This window comes from Ruditapes philippinarum, unplaced genomic scaffold, assembly GCF_026571515.1.
Source record: "Ruditapes philippinarum isolate M1 unplaced genomic scaffold, ASM2657151v2 ctg5982_1_1_1_1, whole genome shotgun sequence".
In the NCBI taxonomy this organism is placed as follows: domain Eukaryota; kingdom Metazoa; phylum Mollusca; class Bivalvia; order Venerida; family Veneridae; genus Ruditapes; species Ruditapes philippinarum.
The window spans coordinates 48,410-67,917 of NW_026860148.1; the positions used below are offsets into that span (position 1 = coordinate 48,410).

Here is a 19,508-nt window from a genome sequence, read left to right on the forward strand (position 1 = left end):
TACGTTGTTGACATTTTAAGTTCAATTTTCATACACTACTGTCGAATGTCACTGATTGAATTTAACTGTACATAGTCATGATGTACTAACATAAATTTAAGCCAACTATGATAACAAATCAACTGGGTGAAAATTTGGATTAAGCAGTGTATGCACAAATAATACCATTTATTCGATCTTCTTTAAGGTGTGAAAGCTATTATCTACACTCTGTCTACACTGGTCCATTTAATGGTATACTCGTATATTTAGCCAGTTAAGTCCCAATTTAAAGTCTAATTATTTGTAAAAAGTATTATAAAGTTGATACTATTTCCCGGGAAATTCTTCTAATAATGTTAAATTATTATCTAACATGAAACAGTCTGGTCATTTTTAATTACAAATAAATTAAATATTGAAGTTGCAAATCATTTGTCTGTTTCGTAATTTTTCTATTATAAAGCTATATCTTACGAAATATTTTTTAGTCCCCTACCGGTTTACCGGAGGGGACTTTAGGTTTACCCTCCGTCCGTCTGTCCGTCTGTCTGTCCGTCCGTCAGTCCGTCCGTCCGTCTGTCCGTCCGTCAGTCCGTCCGTCCACAAAACTGGATCCCGCGATTACGCAAAAAGTACTGAAAATATTTTAATGAAACTTGATATATGGATAGATGGCAGTATGGAGATTATGCACGTCTTTTTCTTTTCTTCCTATGTTGAAAATTCTGGTTGCTATGGCAACAAATAGACTGAAAATATGGCAAATTTTACACATAACCTGGATCCCGCGATAACGCAAAAAGTACTGAAAATATTTTTATGAAACTTGATATATGGATAGATGGCAGTATGGAGATTATGCACGTCTTTTTCTTTTCTTCCTATGTTAAAAATTCTGGTTGCTATGGCAACAAATAGACTGAAAATATGGCAAATTTTACACATAACCTGGATCCAGTGATAACACAAAAAGTACTAAAAATATGTTTATGAAACTTGACATATGGGTAGATGGCAGTATGGAAATTATGCACATTCTTTTTTATCTTCCTATGTTGAAAATTCTGGTTGCTATGGCAACAAATAGACTGAATTTCAAGATTTCTGATTCTAGTTTTTAAGTTTTTTCACTATAAGTTCTTTATTTCTTAAGGTATTTTCTTCAAACTTTAAATATAAGTTGCTTGTCATCAACCACATCATATGTGACAAGGTTTACAACTCTAGCACAAAATTTATCAGAATTACCTCCCTTGAACTTAAAATTTTCATGAAAAAAACATTGTTTTTTTTTAATAACTTCTTTTTCTGAATGTATCTACTTCAAACTTCATATAAATGTTTCTTATTGTCACTCAACATTTGTGAGTGTTCAATACTCTAGCAAGACTATTTCCAGAATTATGCCCCTTTTGAACTTAGACTTTTTTTTGAGAAATTGGTAATTTTTACTCCAACTTCTTCAATCATGATAGGATTTTAAAAATGTTATATTTTGATAACAGGGATGTTTAAAAATAACTTTAGAGTGTCCTTCAGTCCGTCTGTCTGTACATAAAAACTGTTTCCTGTGATCACTTTTAAAGAACTTTTTCAACAAATTTACTTAAAATAGGAACCTAAGTGAATGGCCAATGGCCCTTCAGAATGTTGCTTGGGCTCTTACCGGTAGGGGACTTATGGATTGCTTGCAATACTATGAAAATTGCTTGTTTTTAAAGATTTATCAACAGTAAAATTATGTTGCTTCCATTATCTTAAGGTCGATTTTAAAAAGCGTTGTACACGTTGTTACATCGGATGACTCTATTATTAACGCACGAGTCTTGTGCGTAAAGAGAATAAAATGTTCCTGAACAAAATATTCTGCTATTTTAAGTTTAGCAATTATCTCGTGCATGCGCCATTCCGTTTTAAGGCAGTTCATAACCATATTTATTTCATACAAAAGAATGAAAAAAAATCTCTTTTTTTACACTCAAACAGTATGTTTTGTAGCGGATATATAGCTTTAGACACTTCAATAATTTGACAGTTTTGTTAAAGCCTTAAGATATTGATCATAAAATACATAACAAAACATTACAGAATTTCATATTTATGACCATTTATAACATATCCCTCAGTTTGTGTGTCCATAATACCATACACATTGTAAACATATGGTGTATAAGTATCAAATAAATAATGCTCAAAACTTCATTTAACCGCTGTGATTCACTAATCGAAATTTTGCAAGTTTTCTCTGCTTAGCATGTCCTGTCGTTTTGTATGTGGGTCTTGGTAAACTAAGTAAAACAAGCGAATTCGTTGAACTGATATTCCCTCCCCCCCCCCCCACCCCCGCCGCATGATTCTCATCACTTGACTGAAGTTTCTTTGTAGTATGTACCTCAGCTAAGCTATTGATGAAGATAATTTATTATCCTTACTTATGATACAAAACCTCCAGCAAAATTGATCAATCTCAAGCAAAAATGCCTTTTGATGGTTCTGAAATCCAGTGAGCCGATGACGAAAAATAGTACAAAAATGAATATAACTGTATACATACTGCATAACTAATGAGTGGTATTATCTAATACTTACAATTTACTTTCATAACATATTATATTCATAACATCACATGTGTATATTGTTTAGACACATCCTTAGCATGTTTTTTTTTCAGACTTTATTGCGATAGCTGCTAAGAAGTATGTAAATTTTAAGTGAAGCCGTCCATTAAATAACGGCAGCATAGTTTAAGATATAGTGGATATTTGTTCAATACAGTGAAAGATCGTTTGTTATTTCACTTGTGATCATAAAAATCAATATTTTCACTCGTGGCTACTGCTGCCATGAGTGAAATATTGTTTTTTATTATCACAAGTGAAATAACAAACGATCTTTCACTGTATTGAACAAATTTTCTGTTTCTTTTATGCTTTTATGGATGGTTATTGCGTCTTGTTATTTTCATTGTTATTTTCACGGTTGTTATTTCACAGTATAACGTCATATTTCACTTAAATCTAGCCAATAGTTTTTCAAGAAAAAGCCCGGAAACGAAAATACTTTATGTATATTGTTTAACTAATCAGGGGTAATAACTCTGGATTTAATGGTCGGACCCGGTAACCTCAACGATATTCTCATGAATTTTCATTGAAATCTAGCCATTAATTTTCAAGAACAAGCACGGAAACGAAACTCGGACACACAGATGGACGCACACACGGACAATGCCAAAACATTACCCCCTCACGATTTTATCGGCGGGGATAACAATCTACCAGCGATCTAACTTGGTAATATTAACTGTGAATGTGTGAAAAATTTCGTTTGACAATATCTTAACATGTCGCTTCTTATTTTTTCTTTTACGTGTGACGAATTCGTTTCTGCTCCCAGGATGGTAAAGGTGCTGAACGAATAATTCACAAGTGTGTGCCAAATTCGTACGAATTATGACGAGTTCGTTTTTGTGAATTGTTGAGGTTCAACAAACGTACTTATTGTCATATATTCTACCCAGGATATATGGAAACAAACCCTGGGTGTAAGTTTGGTGATTTTTCATTCAAAGTAAAGTAATGATACTATTTATTTCCACATCGTCTTTACAAAAATAATATATGAATTGATACAAAGTAAACTAAAAAATCTGAAAATATCAATGTACAAGAGTTAGATAGTATCTTACTAAGCGCCTGACTCATAAGCGTGAGCAAGACAACAGGAATATAAACCGGAAGCAGTTATAAATATTTAAAAGAACAATGGACATCTTTCTCACAAAGAAACATATACAATAGACAAAACAATTAAACAAATACAGCACAAAAAGAGCGAGTCCCATTGTTCACGATATTGCAAGGCTGAGCTCGACAATGTACATCAATCATTGAAATTGTCAAGTTGAACCGATTCAATACAGGAAGTTAAAAAAATATAGGTTAAAAACTAAATATATCCGAATAAATAACGCTTAAACAAAACTATGGAAAGCGCCAGCTGCCATTAATACCGAATATTTCAATCTGTGACACAATGATTCAATAAAATATAGTATCAGTCTTTCTATATGTTTTACAAAGATCCAGAACTAGATTTTGTCAACGAATTTATTGTGCAAAAATGAAACTCGTATATCTTTCGATTTTAACAGGAATTTAAGTTTCTAAGAGCGTCAAATTTCTTTATATTATTTATTTTATATCAACTTAAAAAGTTTCCATTAACATTCAGCTTAGAAAAAGTTCCATAAATTATTATGTATTTTAAATTAACATTTACTTTTCTTTTCTTATTGCTGCACAAAAACCTCATAAATGTTTTCATTTAACTGTTTTTCATGTTACGATCTGATTTCGTTGTTATCCTTAAATGGCTGTGGACTGTTGATAACGTTATTCAAATTTCGATGACATGCCAATTTAAACTCCAAATTACACTGACATGACAACTTGAACTTCCGAACGAAAGGCACTTTGGAAGCCAGGTTTGCTATATTTTATCTTAGCACTGCTGTTGTCCCATTTGTCTTCTATTTAACTGAACGGTATGATTTTGCGTTCTTTAGTATTACTGAAAATGTGTGGTTATTAACACATGTTGCTATTAAAGGGACGTGATAATATAGTTCACTGTTTTGTTAGTACATGTAGTATGTGTTACCTGTATATTAAAATAAATGAAATACTGTAGATATTTCAATAATATTTACATAATTAATGAGCCGCGTCACGACAAAACCAACATAGTGCGTTTGCGACCAGCATGGATCCAGACCAGCCTGCGCATCCGCGCAGTCTGATCAGGATCCATGCTGTTCGCTATCAGTTTCTCTACTTGTTATAGGGTATGTAAGCGAACAGCATGGATGCTGATCATACTGCGCGGATGCGCAGGCTGGTATGGATTCATGCTGGTCGCAAACCCATTTTGTTGGTTTTGTCATGACGCGGCTCAATTATCTGTCAAACCAGTAATGAAGACCTGCCTCAGTGGCGGTAGAACTGGACTCGGTCCCAATATACTTTCTAAATGCACGATCACAGACAGCAGTATACTTAGTGTGTATATGACAGTATATGCCGCAAATACAGTACTGTACACAACAACAGGAGTATTAAATGATTCAATAACTTACATTCACGGCCTTTAAGTTTGGTTTTATTTGTAAAACGCCTGTTTTATTTAGTTTTACCACTGGAATTAATTTACATGTAATTTAAGCCCGTGGTTTTACGGACTGGTTATTACAAATACTTCCGTAAGCAACTATATATAATGTTAATAAAATATGCACAATTCAGACTTTTCAATTAAATAAAGTCTGAATATGTTTATAGAATTTAGGCATTATATCTTTCTATAAATACCAGCAGATAAACTACAGTCATCAAAATCTAGTCTGTAGCTTTTCTAGGCTTTATTGGTATTACAAATTTGCGGCATTGCATGTAAGCCTTTTACTGGAGGACAGGTCTGAGTTTCCTTGTTCCTTGTGCTTCTACACAAAATTATTGTAAAGAGCCTTGTTGTTTTGGAAGAGAACTAACTATTCAGAAGTATGCGCTGTTTAATTTCAGAGTTACCTCCCGTTGTATCACAGGTCCTTTTTTGTTTTCGTTTGCAAGTAATTTGAAGTTTTTGTGTTTTTAATCAAAGGGTATATTTTTTGTTAAGTTAATTGTGGGAAATAATTTTAAACCAGAAAACGCTCTTTTTGAATGACATGTCTTATCTTATTTGAGGCAGACATAATAATACAAGTATAATATAATTTCATTCACACAAAATGCATTTTACATGGTGTAATGAAAACAGTGGAAATAGACTTTATAAAGCATTTATTTTACTTTTAATTTTAAACTTCACAGAAAAATATCCAGAGCAAATTTTCAAAAATATTCAAAACGATTTATAATTTAACAGTTCGTTTTGATTTTCAAGTTCAAGCTTTTAAAGGTAACAAAAATGAAAAAAACATTTCTATTTAGGTTACATGTTAAATATTCCAAAAAAAGGTCAAAACAAATCCAGGTTTATAGATGATATTTTATACATTTCTCGGACATCCGGGTTTTATTTATAGATGAAACATATCTGACTCCTCAAATTCAAAGACAGCAGGTATTACACGTCGGTTATCTAACGGCTGATCCGGGTCACTCCCGCTTCTGTGCACGCTCCGTGGTACAGTTGGGCGCCGTGGAAAATGCCTGTCTGTTTCTCTTTGGCTAACATCGTTTAGATTGTTCTAAAATATAAGAAGAGAAAGTGAAGGAAAAATTAGACGTAACAAGATCGTATATGTACTGTCAAAATACTGAAATATATACAACACACACCGTCGCACATCACTAATAATTGTTCTGTCATAAATTACTACACACTAAACTGTAAACACCACTAAACACACTGTCATACACTACCGAACACATTTTTAACACAAATGAACACCATGTCATGCACTACCAAAACACACTGTCATACACTACCGAACACATTTTTAACACAAATGAACACCATGTCATGCACTACCAAAACACAATGTCATACACTACCGAACATATTTTTAACACAAATGAACACCATGTCATGCACTACCAAAACATACTGTCATACACAACCGAACACATTTTTAACACAAATGAACACCATGTCATGCACTACTAAAACACACTGTCATACACTACCGAACACATTTTTAACACAAATGAACACCATGTCATGCACTACCAAAACACACTGTCATACACTACCGAACACATTTTTAACACAAATGAACACCATGTCATGCACTACCAAAACACACTGTCATACACTACCGAACACATTTTTAACACAAATGAACACCATGTCACGCACTACTAAAACACACTGTCATACACTACCGAACACATTTTTAACACAAATAAACACCATGTCATACACTACCAAAACACACTGTCATACACTACCGAACACATTTTTAACACAAATGAACACCATGTCATGCACGACCAAAACACACTGTCATACACTACCGAACATATTTTTAACACAAATGAACACCATGTCATACATTACCAAAACACACTGGCATACACTACCGAACACATTTTTAACACAAATGAACACCATGTCATGCACTACCAAAACACACTGTCATACACTACCGAACACAATTTAACACAAATGAACACCATGTCATACACTACCAAAACACAATGTCATACACTACCAAAACACACTGTCATACACTACCAAACACAATTTAACATAAATGAACACCATGTCATACACTACCAAAACACCATGTCATGCACTACCAAAACACACTGTCATACACTACCGAACACAATTTAACACAAATGAACACCATGTCATACACTACCAAAACACCATGTCATGCACTACCAAAACACACTGTCATACACTACCAAACACATTTTTAACACAAATGAACACCATGTCATGCACTACCAAAACACACTGTCATACACTACCGAACACAATTTAACACAAATGAACACCATGTCATGCACTACCAAAACACACTGTCATACACTACTGAACACATTTTTAACACAAATGAACACCATGTCATACATTACCAAAACACACTGTCATACACTACCGAACACAATTTAACACAAATGAACACCATGTCATACATTACCAAAACACACTGTCATACACTACCGAACACAATTTAACACAAATGAACACCATGTCATACATTACCAAAACACACTGTCATACACTACCGAACACAAATTAACACAAATGAACACCATGTCATGCACTACCAAAACACACTGTCAAACACTACCAAACACATTTTTAACACAAATGAACACCATGTCATGCACTACTAAAACACACTGTCATACACTACCGAACACAATTTAACACAAATGAACACCATGTCATACATCACCAAAACACACTGTCATACACTACTGAACACATTTTTAACACAAATGAACACCATGTCATACATTACCAAAACACACTGGCATACACTACCGAACACAATTTAACACAAATGAACACCATGTCATACATTACCAAAACACACTGTCATACACTACCGAACACAATTTAACACAAATGAACACCATGTCATGCATTACCAAAACACACTGTCATACACTACCGAACTCAATTTAACACAAATGAACACCATGTCATGCACTACTAAAACACACTGTCATACACTACCGAACACATTTTTTAACGCAAATAAACACCATGTCATACACTACCAAAACACACTGTCATACACTATCGAACACATTTTTAACACAACTGAACACCATATCATGCACTACCAAAACACACTGTCATACACTATCGAACATTGTTATGCCTAATCAAAAACAACGACAAACACCACCAAACACATTGACATATATCACCAAACACACTGTCATACAATATAAAAAAGTGTTATACACTACAAACACACTGTCATACACAAACAAACTGTTACACACATCCAACCAAACATATTGTTTGGTTTTCTTGTGATTAGGATTATTTCAATACATGTATTAAAATGTTTGTTTTTCTCTTGGTGGTTAGTTCTTTCCTAGATAACTGACCAGTAATTACCAGTTTCCTCGCAAGTGACATTTTAGTAATCCCACAAGACTTTGAATCACCGTTGAGAGACAAATGACAATTGGACTAAATAATCTAGGAAATATATTTCTGGCTTTTGACTAGTTATGGCTTATCTGAGCAACAAAAAAGCCACACCTGGATTACAAATCCGATGTTTGTTTTGTTTTGTTTTGTTTGTTTGTTCGTTTGATGGTTGGTTGTTTGGTTGGTTGGATGGATGGATGGATGGATGGATGGATGGATGGATGGATGGATGGATGATTGATTGATTCATTGATTCATTGGTTGATTCATTGATTGATTCATTGATTGATTCATTGATTGATTGGGTTTTACGTCGCTCTGGCGCCGTCCAGCTTTACTGGTGGGGGAAGACCTCAGGAGCACTTCTGTACATTATTTAAGGCAGGAACGGGCACCTGAGTAGAACCACCGACGTTCCGTAAGCTAGCTGGATAACTTCATCATATGGAAGAATCCAAAGTCCTTGTCGGGATTCGAACCCATAGCGGTTAGGGGAAAAGATTCGAAGTCAACGACCTTAACCACTGGGCAACGGACGCCCCACAAGTCCGATGCTAACGGAACTGCTTGCACAACCACATACTTTCGTACAACACAAAGCACACAGTCATGCATTACCAAATACATTTACATTGCTATCACACACACACTTTCATACAAATTACACCGTAATAATTAAAATAAAAACACCGTCTAACATAAAAACACACTACCTCCTCATTTACTGTCATAAATTTTCCAAACACGCCGTCAAACGAACCAAGTACACTGCCATACATACCAAACACTATCTTACACCCCCAATAACACTGTCATAATGTCATACACTACTAAAACAATGTCATTCACTGCAAAACACAATGCAATACATTTCCAAACACAATGGCATATACTACCAAGCAATACATGCTATGTACTACAAAACATACTCTAATACACCACAAAACTTAATTTCATATACTTCCAAACACCACAAAACACGCTGCCATACACAACAAAACACATTGCCATATAATAATACACATTGACATACATCACCAAACACATTGTCATACGCCACCAAACACATTGTCATTCGCCACCATACACAATGACATTCGCAATTAAACAAACTGTCTTACACCACAACACAGATTGTCATACACAAAAAACACATTTACATATACCGCTAAATACAATGTCATACACCACAAAACACATTGATATTACCACAATACACATTGTCATACACCACAAAACACATTGTCATACACCACAAAACGCATTGTCATACGTCACCAAACGCTATGACATTCGCCGTCAAAGACTGCCAACCACCACAACATACATTGTTATACACAACCAAACACACTGTCATATACCACCAAACACATACGCTACAAAATACACTGTCATATACCAAACACTCTCATACACCACCAAATACACTGTCACACATCACCAAACACCCAAAAACACATTGTCATACGCCACTAAATACATTCTCATAACAACAAAACGCATTGTCATACACAACAAAACATATTGACATACACCAGTACACATATTGTCATACACAGCAAACAAAATCATAAACACCACCAAATATACTGTCATACAGTACAAAAAATATACATAAAGCACCAAACACAATGTCATACACCACCAACACATTGTAATACACAACAAAACATATTTATATAATCACCAAACACATTGTCATATACCGAACACACGTTGTAACAGACCACCAAACACACTGTCGTACACAACAGGACACATTGACATACATCATCAAACACACTGTCTTACAGTATAAAAATTATTACTTACACCACGAAACCACAGAACCAAACATACTGTTAAACACCACAAAACACAGATATACACCACGGAATACAGGATTAACAATTATATGAACACATGTAACATACCGGTAACACATAGTCTGCCGGAACTGGCCCCTGTCGGTATCTGTAGAATCGTTGTTGCTCGCCCAGCTCCCCCATCCTATACGTCATAACATGCATCATGACTCGTAATTCCTCGGGTGTCTGATGTGGCATCATGAACCTTGGGTTTAACCTATTCTCGGCCGCCAAATTATCTCCAATCAAAACTGGTTTAGTTGGCGGTGGGCGGACTAGTCCGTGTTGTCTGTAAAATGAGATTTGAATTAAAACAAATATTTTCTGTGAAATGTTTCTGAATATACAAGTCCGCGTAAACAATAAACGAAATTTGTGGGTAAAGTTCCTTGATTATGATAATTATCTGTTCTCATTTTTTGTTTTTGTTGTTGTTGTTTTTTGTCAGCTAATTTGTCTATTTGCCATATAAAACTCGCATTTAAATATTTACAAAATTATTATTATTCAAAACTTTATTTAAATTACTGTTCTACAGAAATTCAGCATTTGTTTTATAAAATGTAAAATCATAAATAAAGAAGATTTTGATTCCATATATATCTTTTCAAGGTATGTTTATTTTATATGGATTATCAACATTTTCATTTTGATTAAGTCAACGTGAAATATTTACCCTTTTCGCGTAAAGATTGAGCGACGTCTCCTCCGACGTCTCCTAAACTTCTTAAGCAGATGATTTTCAACTTCCGGGTCATAGATATCGATCATCGTTGACACAATACGACTTTGCGATTTTCCACGATGTCTCCTGGGAAGCTCTTGTTTAATTTCGATGGAAACTCGACAGGTGCCGTCAATTTCCAATTCGTTGTTTGGCATGAAGCAGCGATATTTCTCGAATCTGTCTGTCATAGCAAGCTCTCTATTGGTAAATCCGAGGCCGATTTCGATAACCGGGTGATCAAATTTGACAAAGACGACCATCGTTTCTCGTTTGCGTTTCTTGCTGCCGTCTTTGATGATAAAGTTTGTTTTGAGAAGCCCCTCATCATAAAGTGCCATTAAAAACTTTTCTTCCATGTCATCTTTCGGAGGAGGAAATGTTTTCTTGCAGTTACTTCCGGAAGGAATGATGACATTCTCTTGTCGACGTCTTTTCTCTAAATCGTAGCTACCCCGACGATTGCTGTTGGGGAACAGCGAGTACAAGAAGGGGAAATAACTGAAGAGCTTTGCACGCCTTATTCTCCGTTTTTCATCCCGTAAAAGCCACATCTATAGAAGAAAATAACAGGCATAATCCCATGCTGTAGCACTTTTATAAAGGATTAAAGTGACATTAGGCTCATATTTTCATAGTAAAGTTGAGCTGAATTGACTTTATATTTCAAAAGATTGACCGTTAAAATGGTGTTTGACCAACAGAAAATATTGGAAAACATTTAGGATAAAATTATAAATATGTCTGAAATATAAAAAGACTGTCCCACTCTTTTTATAAACTCAGCGTTATAGGTAAATTCTAATAGATATTTACAGAAATTTCATTTGTATCTGCGCATTATTTATTGTTTATGGGAAACAATTTATTCAATTAAAAGTAATTATGGCAAAATGAAATCTTATTATGATATTCACCTGTTCACTCACTATATACCCTTTGATGGGCATAATGTCACTTTAAGTAAATTAACAAAAGATAATACAATGTATATACTTGAGTCACCATTCAGTGCACTATGACATATATGTGTGTAAAGATCTAGTTTGAAAGCTAAAGGTTCTGATAATAAATATTTGTTAACAAAGAAATTCGTGGTATTTGATTTCTGGATGGTGTTTGTTTTGTTCTGGGCTGATTTGGTTTGGTTTTGGTGGTGTTTTTTTTTTTGTTCGTCCGTTCGTTCATTTGTTAGTTCATTCCTTTTTCGGGGCACGATTTACTAAATATTAATCTCCGAACTTATAGATTTAGCATAGGTAAGTTGTAATCAACATTGGGCCATACAGAAATGTCGTTCGTATTGAATATGTATATGTTTTCTTTTTAAATTGTTTATTATAGCTCTGCAGTCAGGGACATTAATGAAAATGAAATTTAGCCAGAAACTATGTTTGATTAAACAGAATAAAAGAGGGACCAGCACATCTGAATATATTGGGAACATATTGATTGATATACAAGATGTTATTTATTGTCTGTGTCATCGGTAGAACTGATCTTTATGTAATAACTCTTAACATATGTGTGTAGTTTGTATTAAAATTTATCAGTGGTTTTCAAGTTAAATTGAGTGTAAAATTATAAATCTAAGTAACAGTTGAAGTTAAATTTAGTTCGTTTACATGTTTGTTTTGTTTTGATTGTCAAATTTTATAATTCATCAAGATAAAATAATTGCTTAATGAAACGACAGCCGTATTTTCAGACCACTTAGTCTAGCATTTCAGTGATAACTCTTACAAAGGACATTTGAAAATGTTATTTTTTACATGAAAATAAATCTGAATATTTAAAAAATAAAACTAAATGAATCTGAACAACTGGTGTTCACGAGTGGGATTCACGATAGTTTGATCTTAAAAAATTTGATCTGAAAATGTTAAAATAATGATCTGGTTCTACTGTTCGAACATGAAATAAATAGAGGATAAATAGAGGATATTCAAGTTTTTTCTATACACACAGTATTTATTTTCATCGAGTGGTATGAAATATGATAATTTTCATACCATACCACTCGATGAAAATAAATCCTTTATTTATAGAAAAAAAAACTTGATTTTTCTGTTTATTATATACATGTACATTTTTCTCTCAATTTTTGACATTACATTTTGAAAGGCTTTCCCTTAACTTTTGTATATTGGTTGAATTTAGAAGAAAGTTTTCCGGCAAGAGACCAGTGAAAATACGTTTCATTCATATGTTTCATTACAGTGAAACGTAAATTTTTACAGTGAAAGTACGGAAAATGCAAATACGCATTTAATTTCATCAATATTTATAAATTACGGAAGCACAGAGGGGACATTCCGATTTTATTTTATTTTCCTATCTCGTGGCCACGAGATATAACTCAAAAAAAAAAAAAAAAAAATTCCCTATCTCGTTCCCACAAGATATAAGTCAGAAAAAAACAAAAAACAAAAATTTGCTATCTCGTGACCACGAGTTATAACTCCGAATAAAACAAAAAAAAAAACAAAAATTCGCTATCTCGTGGCCGCGAGTTATAACTCAGAAAAAAAAATTGCTATCTCGTGGCCACGAGTTATAACTCAGAAAAAACAACAAAAAACAAAAATTGCTATCTCGTGGCCACGAGTTAGCAGACTAATCAGATAAACACATCTAGGTCGTGGTAACGAGTTAGCTGACCAATAAAATCGAAGATGCGCTCGTTGATTTCGGCGCGAGTAGACATACAAGATGGCGGCCTATAGAATGATTTTATTTTAACGAGATAGAATAAAAAGCTGACTGGTCGATTAACTCGCGATAACAAGATAGCGATTTTTTTTTATTTATAACTCGTGGCCACGAGATTGCAAATTTTGTTTTTTGTTGTTGTTTTTTTCTGAGTTATAACTCGTGACCACGAGATAAGGATTTTTTGTTTGTGTTTTTTTTCTTAGTTGTATCTCGTGGGAACGAGATAGCATTTTGTTTTTCGTTTTTTTTCTGAGTTACGTCTCGTGGCCACGAGATAGGGATTGTTTGTTTTTTGTTTTTTTTCTGAGAGATAACTCGTGGCCACGAGATAGGAAATAATATAAAATCGGAATGTCCCCTCTGTGCTTCCGTAATAAATACATAATAAATCAAAAATAATTATATTTTACCTAGCTAGGTAAATGTGCCCTTTACAAATCTCTTTTCTGAAAAATATTTCCCATACACTGCCTTTCTGCTTTCTCCTCAACTGAAACATAAACTTAAAAGTTCAAATCAAATCTGACTGTGTCATATGCACATGGTTACGACGTCAAACAATTACGTCATAATAACGTTACTTGAAACGAGAAAAGCCGCAAAAATCCTTAGTCTTACTCGGTGAGTTAGAAAAAAATTGCTGCAGGAAGTCTTTAATAATTCAAACATTTCACAATTTTCTTCTTTAATAAAATTTATAGAGGATATTGAATGAGTGTAGGTTTAATACTAAATTTATTGAACGAGTTGAATAAAATAATATTATGCGAGCCTCTGGCGAGCATAATATTGTTTTATTCAACGAGTTCAATAAATTTAGTATTGAATCTACACGAATATAATGTTCTATTTATCACATATATAAAATAAGAACGGTAAACTGTTAACAAGAATCATTTTTCTTTAACGCTATGTTTATAGCGCAAATTACGTGACGTCAAAGTGTTATTACACTAGTGTAATATTGACTAGTGTAATATCGTTTTTATTAAATGGCTTTATTACACTCCTGCGCCGCGGTTTATGTGATAAAATGATTTAAAGACGTCATTGCGTCAGAATTGAAAGTTGGAAGTTATAAAGATGTCACAAATTCAATTCAGCAGTCAATGATAGGGCCTATTACACTTTAAAGTAATAGACGTTTTATTTATAGGAACGTCTGTAGTTGTTTGACACTTTTCCATCACATACGTGACACATATATCATATATTAAAGATACTAGATAAAACATATATGCAACCATTCGATAAAAACTATTTGAGAGTATACAAAGTGGTTTGAAAACATACAGGATATTGAATAAGTGTAGGTTTAATACTAAATTTATTGAACGAGTTGCAAAAAAATCATTTTTATTTCATGCTTTCTAGTGTTTTATTGTAATATATCAGATGATTATATTCTGATAAACCACTAGTGAAATTTATAAAATATAATTTTCACTGTAGCCAAACTATATCTGAATGCGGATGAAAAGAAAAGCATAACTAAATGGAATAACAGGCAGAAATAAATGCCGTCATGCGTAAATTTTGCTTCTTTAGGAAAAGAAAGTCGACGTCACCATACATCATGTTAAAAATGTAACAAAATAAGAGAAATTTAACAGAACTATATTTCAAAATTGATGATGTGACGTCATGATGTGATGACGTCAAAAAGGAGAATGCGCGACATAATTATATATAATTATATATTATAAATATTTTCAATTAGGGTGGTATCCATGTGCCCCAGGGTGATATAAGAAATATATCCCGGGAAATATTTTCTATAAAAGTTATATAAGATCAGAATATTTAACAGATGTATTGGAGTTATATTTATAAATGCATAATGCTCATCTTTGAGTAAAATATTTAAATCGAAAAACTTCATTGAATTATATGAAATTGTAACTGAATATGTCAAGTTTGAAAAAATAAGAAAATTCAAACTATATATGGGAAGCCGCATTCCCAGTAAAGTTGGTTCTCTCTTTAAAAACTGCCAGGTTTTTTAAAGACACTATATATTCCAATAGTGTGTAAAGTTTAAAACATAATCAATAGTAAGTTAAGTTTAAAACATAACATATCTACTTTGTGTGAAGTTTAAGCATGTTTATTTTATATCTACAAAGACGCTGTGTAGCAATTATCAATATTTTCAAATATCAACTTTGAGCATAGTATAACTTTAAAGTGTATAAAGCTATGTTGGACGGTCCGACAAAGCTATATTTCTTCTGCAAATATTCATGTTTGATATTTTTTTATTAGATAAAAACTTTCAAAATCCTAATATGAAATAAATGGTAGTATGGTAGAAAAGTGCCTTAAGATCGAAAAGCGCGTACATAGAATTAAAATTATTGTTAAACAGATAAAAACATGACTTAAAGTGGCAGAATAATATTTTGTTCTGTTTACTACGGAAGAGTATACTGATCCCCCTTATATAATTTTATGCCTTCAAGAAAAAAAAAACTTTGTATAATACATATCTTTACAAAATTGACAAGTTATATGATATTTAAAATAGATCTTGCAGAGTTTTATCTGTTATTATACACCATAAATCACAAATATGCATTGTTTCTTCGATGATATTTGGAAATTTAAGAGAACAGAATGTTCTTCTTAACATACAGTAGTTGTGCACTTAAGCTTTTATCATATTAATCTCATAAAAAAAGATGTATGAATTTATAAATTAAATTAGATTCTCTTGGTATAATAAGTCGCATCTATTATTATAATATTAAATGGCCCTTTTCTCGTTTTGATATAAAAAGAATATATATATATTATATGAAAAAAAAAAAAAAAAAAAAAAAAAAAAAATATTTTTATGATTTGGAATGATTCTTTGGAAACGCTAAACTTTTTTATAGATTCCTTAAATAGTTTCCACCCGACTATTAAATTCACTTACAATATTTCTAAAAGTTCGGTACCTTTTCTTGATGTTTCTGTATCTAAAGACGTAACAGGAAAAATTGTTACCGATATATTTTGCAAACCTACAAATATGCATTTGTATTTAGATTTTACATCCTCTCATCCTTTATCATGTAAGCGTGGTATCCCGTTTAGTCAAGCTAAACGTTATAGACGTGTCATTTCCGATGACGGAACTTTTAAGCAGTCTTTAGATACGTTAAATAGATATTTTTCTGATAGAAATTATCCTAAATCTATTATTGAGAAAGCGTTTTCTAAAATTGAAGGCATGTCCCAAAATGATGCTCTAAGTCCTGTCGTTAAAAATACTAGTTCAATAATACCTTTTACTGTATGTTTTAATACATCTCTGCCTAATATTGGTGAAATCTTAAATAAATATTGGGATCTATTACTTTTGTCTGATAAGGTAAGCGTTAAAAATATACATACCAAGTTCAAACCTATTTTAGCATATAGACGTCCTAAAAACATTCGAGATTATCTTATGAGAAGTGCTTTACTTGACCGCACATTTTTATCTAGCCAATGTTTACGAAGTAGATGTTCACATTGTAACAATATAATTGTTGGTTCCCAATTTAATAGCAGCATAACAGGTAGTTCTTTTGATTTACACAATGATGTTAATTGTACTACGCGTAATGTAATTTACCTCATTACATGTAAAGGCTGTAAAAAGCAATACGTAGGTCAGACTAATCAAAATGTATCATGCAGAATGAATAAACATAGATTTGATATAAGAAATTGTGACGTTAATCCAGTTTCACATGTTGCGATCCATTTCGGATCAAACGATAATAAGTGTTCATTGTCAGATTTTTCATTTTTACCTATAGAAATTATAGACAACAACATGGACCGGTTATGTAAAGAATCTATTTGGATCCATAAATTAAATACTTTGATTCCAAATGGACTAAATAATAAAGTATTGTTTGATTTATAATAGGTTACATGAATATTAATATGTTTGTCTATTATCTTATTTTTATTAACACTGTCTAATAGACATAGATCTGTATCACTGTTGATCCATTTTAATTCATGTACCAGCTTTATTTATAGCATAAATATTTGTTTCTACATGTTATCATAGTTTTGCCGCTAAACGCCATAACGTTTTTCGCGCGTTTAACGCGTGTTCCGTTATGACGTCGCTTCCGGTAATTTTATTATGTTTTGCACTGATGAAGGCATATAGCCGAAACGTTTGCAATTAAATTAAATTACTAAATGTTCGTGTTTGTGTGGCTTGTCTGATTATTATATATTATATGATTATATCATCTCTATATCTGTCAAACAAATAGTGCCTCGAAAACATAGTTTTCAAATAAATAAAAGCGTTTACTCCAAGAAAACGTCTGCTTCTTGAGGTAGAATTTCAATGAAAAGAAGAAAAACATATTTATTATAAATAAAAGTAAGGTCTTAAGAAAGACTTAAGTTTATAATACGTATCTTTAACAGTATAGTAGCCAAAAACAGAAAAGTTCAATATGAAGTATATATATAATTTTTAAAAAACCATTACGAACTATGTTGTTATCATGTATCGTCGTATTTTAAACAGGCATATAAAATATATAAGGGGGGTCATTATACTCTTCCGTAGTTTACGTATAAACATATGCGTGTTAAATAACACAGACATTTTATGTTACAACTCTTTCGAGTAACGACAATAAGATTATGGAAACATAACAATTTTACTGTTGATAAATTTTATAAAAATTCATTTCATAAGATTTAAACCCTTTTATTAGAATTGTGGTATTCAAATGAATCATTACACATTTACTTTGATAAATCGGCTAAATTTATAATCAGTCTAGTAAATTGAAAGTTTTATAAAAAAAAAATAATAACAGCACACATCACATATATACCACAAAGAAAAAAGAGTGTTCTAGTTTGGTCTAAAATGTAATGAAGAACTTTCATTTATAAGATAAAGTTAATAACAATTCATACATTAATATAAAGTCTGATCCCCTAGTTTCAGTGTGTGAACCGCTTTTTATCTTACATATTTATCACAGCAGTAAACCGCGGTTTAAGTTCTTACATTTATATAACTTTTCTTCCATAAAAAAGTCTATTTCCGCTACACTTTATTATTATTTTGAATAAATCATTTTTTTTTCAATGAGTATAATGAAAATTTTATTTTTTTCTATGAACATTAAGATAAAAACCATTTAAAGATATGATATGATTTATTAATTATTAGTTTATAAAAGAAATATTTGTCTCATATTTTCATGACAAATTTGATATATTTGATAACATGACTGGCTATTACCTGTCTTTTAATGCCACGCGTTTTGGCTAAATGACTGCCCTGGTAACAGTTTTAATTTAGAAACACGCTGTATTACAGCCTACACGGAACTTAATACCAACATCGTCTGTATTCAGTGTTCCAAAGAGGAGGTTATTGAATTTATTTTAGAAAAAAAATGAAGAAATGACATTAACTTACTAAATAAAAAAAAATCATACCTTTACGGTCACGTTTTTTAACTCCTGCCCCTTAAATAAACAGTTTTTCAATGACTGTATAAAACAAAACAAAGTTCACTTGAGCGTTGCACTCAATGTCATCTTGGTAACGACGTCAATATATGACGTCACGCTATTATCAGTCTAGTCAC

The 19,508-nt window shown here is 32.5% G+C and overlaps 1 protein-coding gene across 2 annotated transcripts; it reads right to left on the bottom strand.

The window, feature by feature from the left end:
• Positions 1-5,805: 5,805 nt before the first annotated feature.
• On the bottom strand, positions 5,806-19,486 carry LOC132759027 (uncharacterized). 2 transcript variants are annotated; one of them, XM_060750752.1, is made up of 6 exons: positions 19,357-19,486; positions 14,307-14,386; positions 11,715-11,735; positions 11,134-11,675; positions 10,524-10,746; positions 5,806-6,232 (listed from the first exon to the last, which is right to left on the bottom strand). In XM_060750752.1, exons 3-6 carry the CDS (start codon positions 11,733-11,735, stop codon positions 6,062-6,064), a joined length of 957 nt encoding a protein of 318 aa, XP_060606735.1. In that variant the 5' UTR covers positions 14,307-14,386; positions 19,357-19,486; the 3' UTR covers positions 5,806-6,061. The 2 variants fall into 2 exon arrangements, with proteins under 2 accessions (XP_060606735.1, XP_060606734.1); XM_060750751.1 differs by having other exon boundaries at positions 11,134-11,735; positions 19,357-19,479.
• Between the last annotated feature and the right edge of the window lie 22 nt (positions 19,487-19,508).

Bases quoted from the DNA above. Each gene is read 5' to 3' on its own strand.
- LOC132759027 (XM_060750751.1), bottom strand. From the start codon at position 11,735: ATGTGGCTTTTACGGGATGAAAAACGGAGAATAAGGCGTGCAAAGCTC. The intron at 10,747-11,133 runs GTAAATATTTCA...CTCATTTTACAG, and splicing joins TCAATCTTTACGCGAAAAGG to ACAACACGGACTAGTCCGCC. The intron at 6,233-10,523 runs GTATGTTACATG...CTTATATTTTAG, and splicing joins CGGCAGACTATGTGTTACCG to AACAATCTAAACGATGTTAG.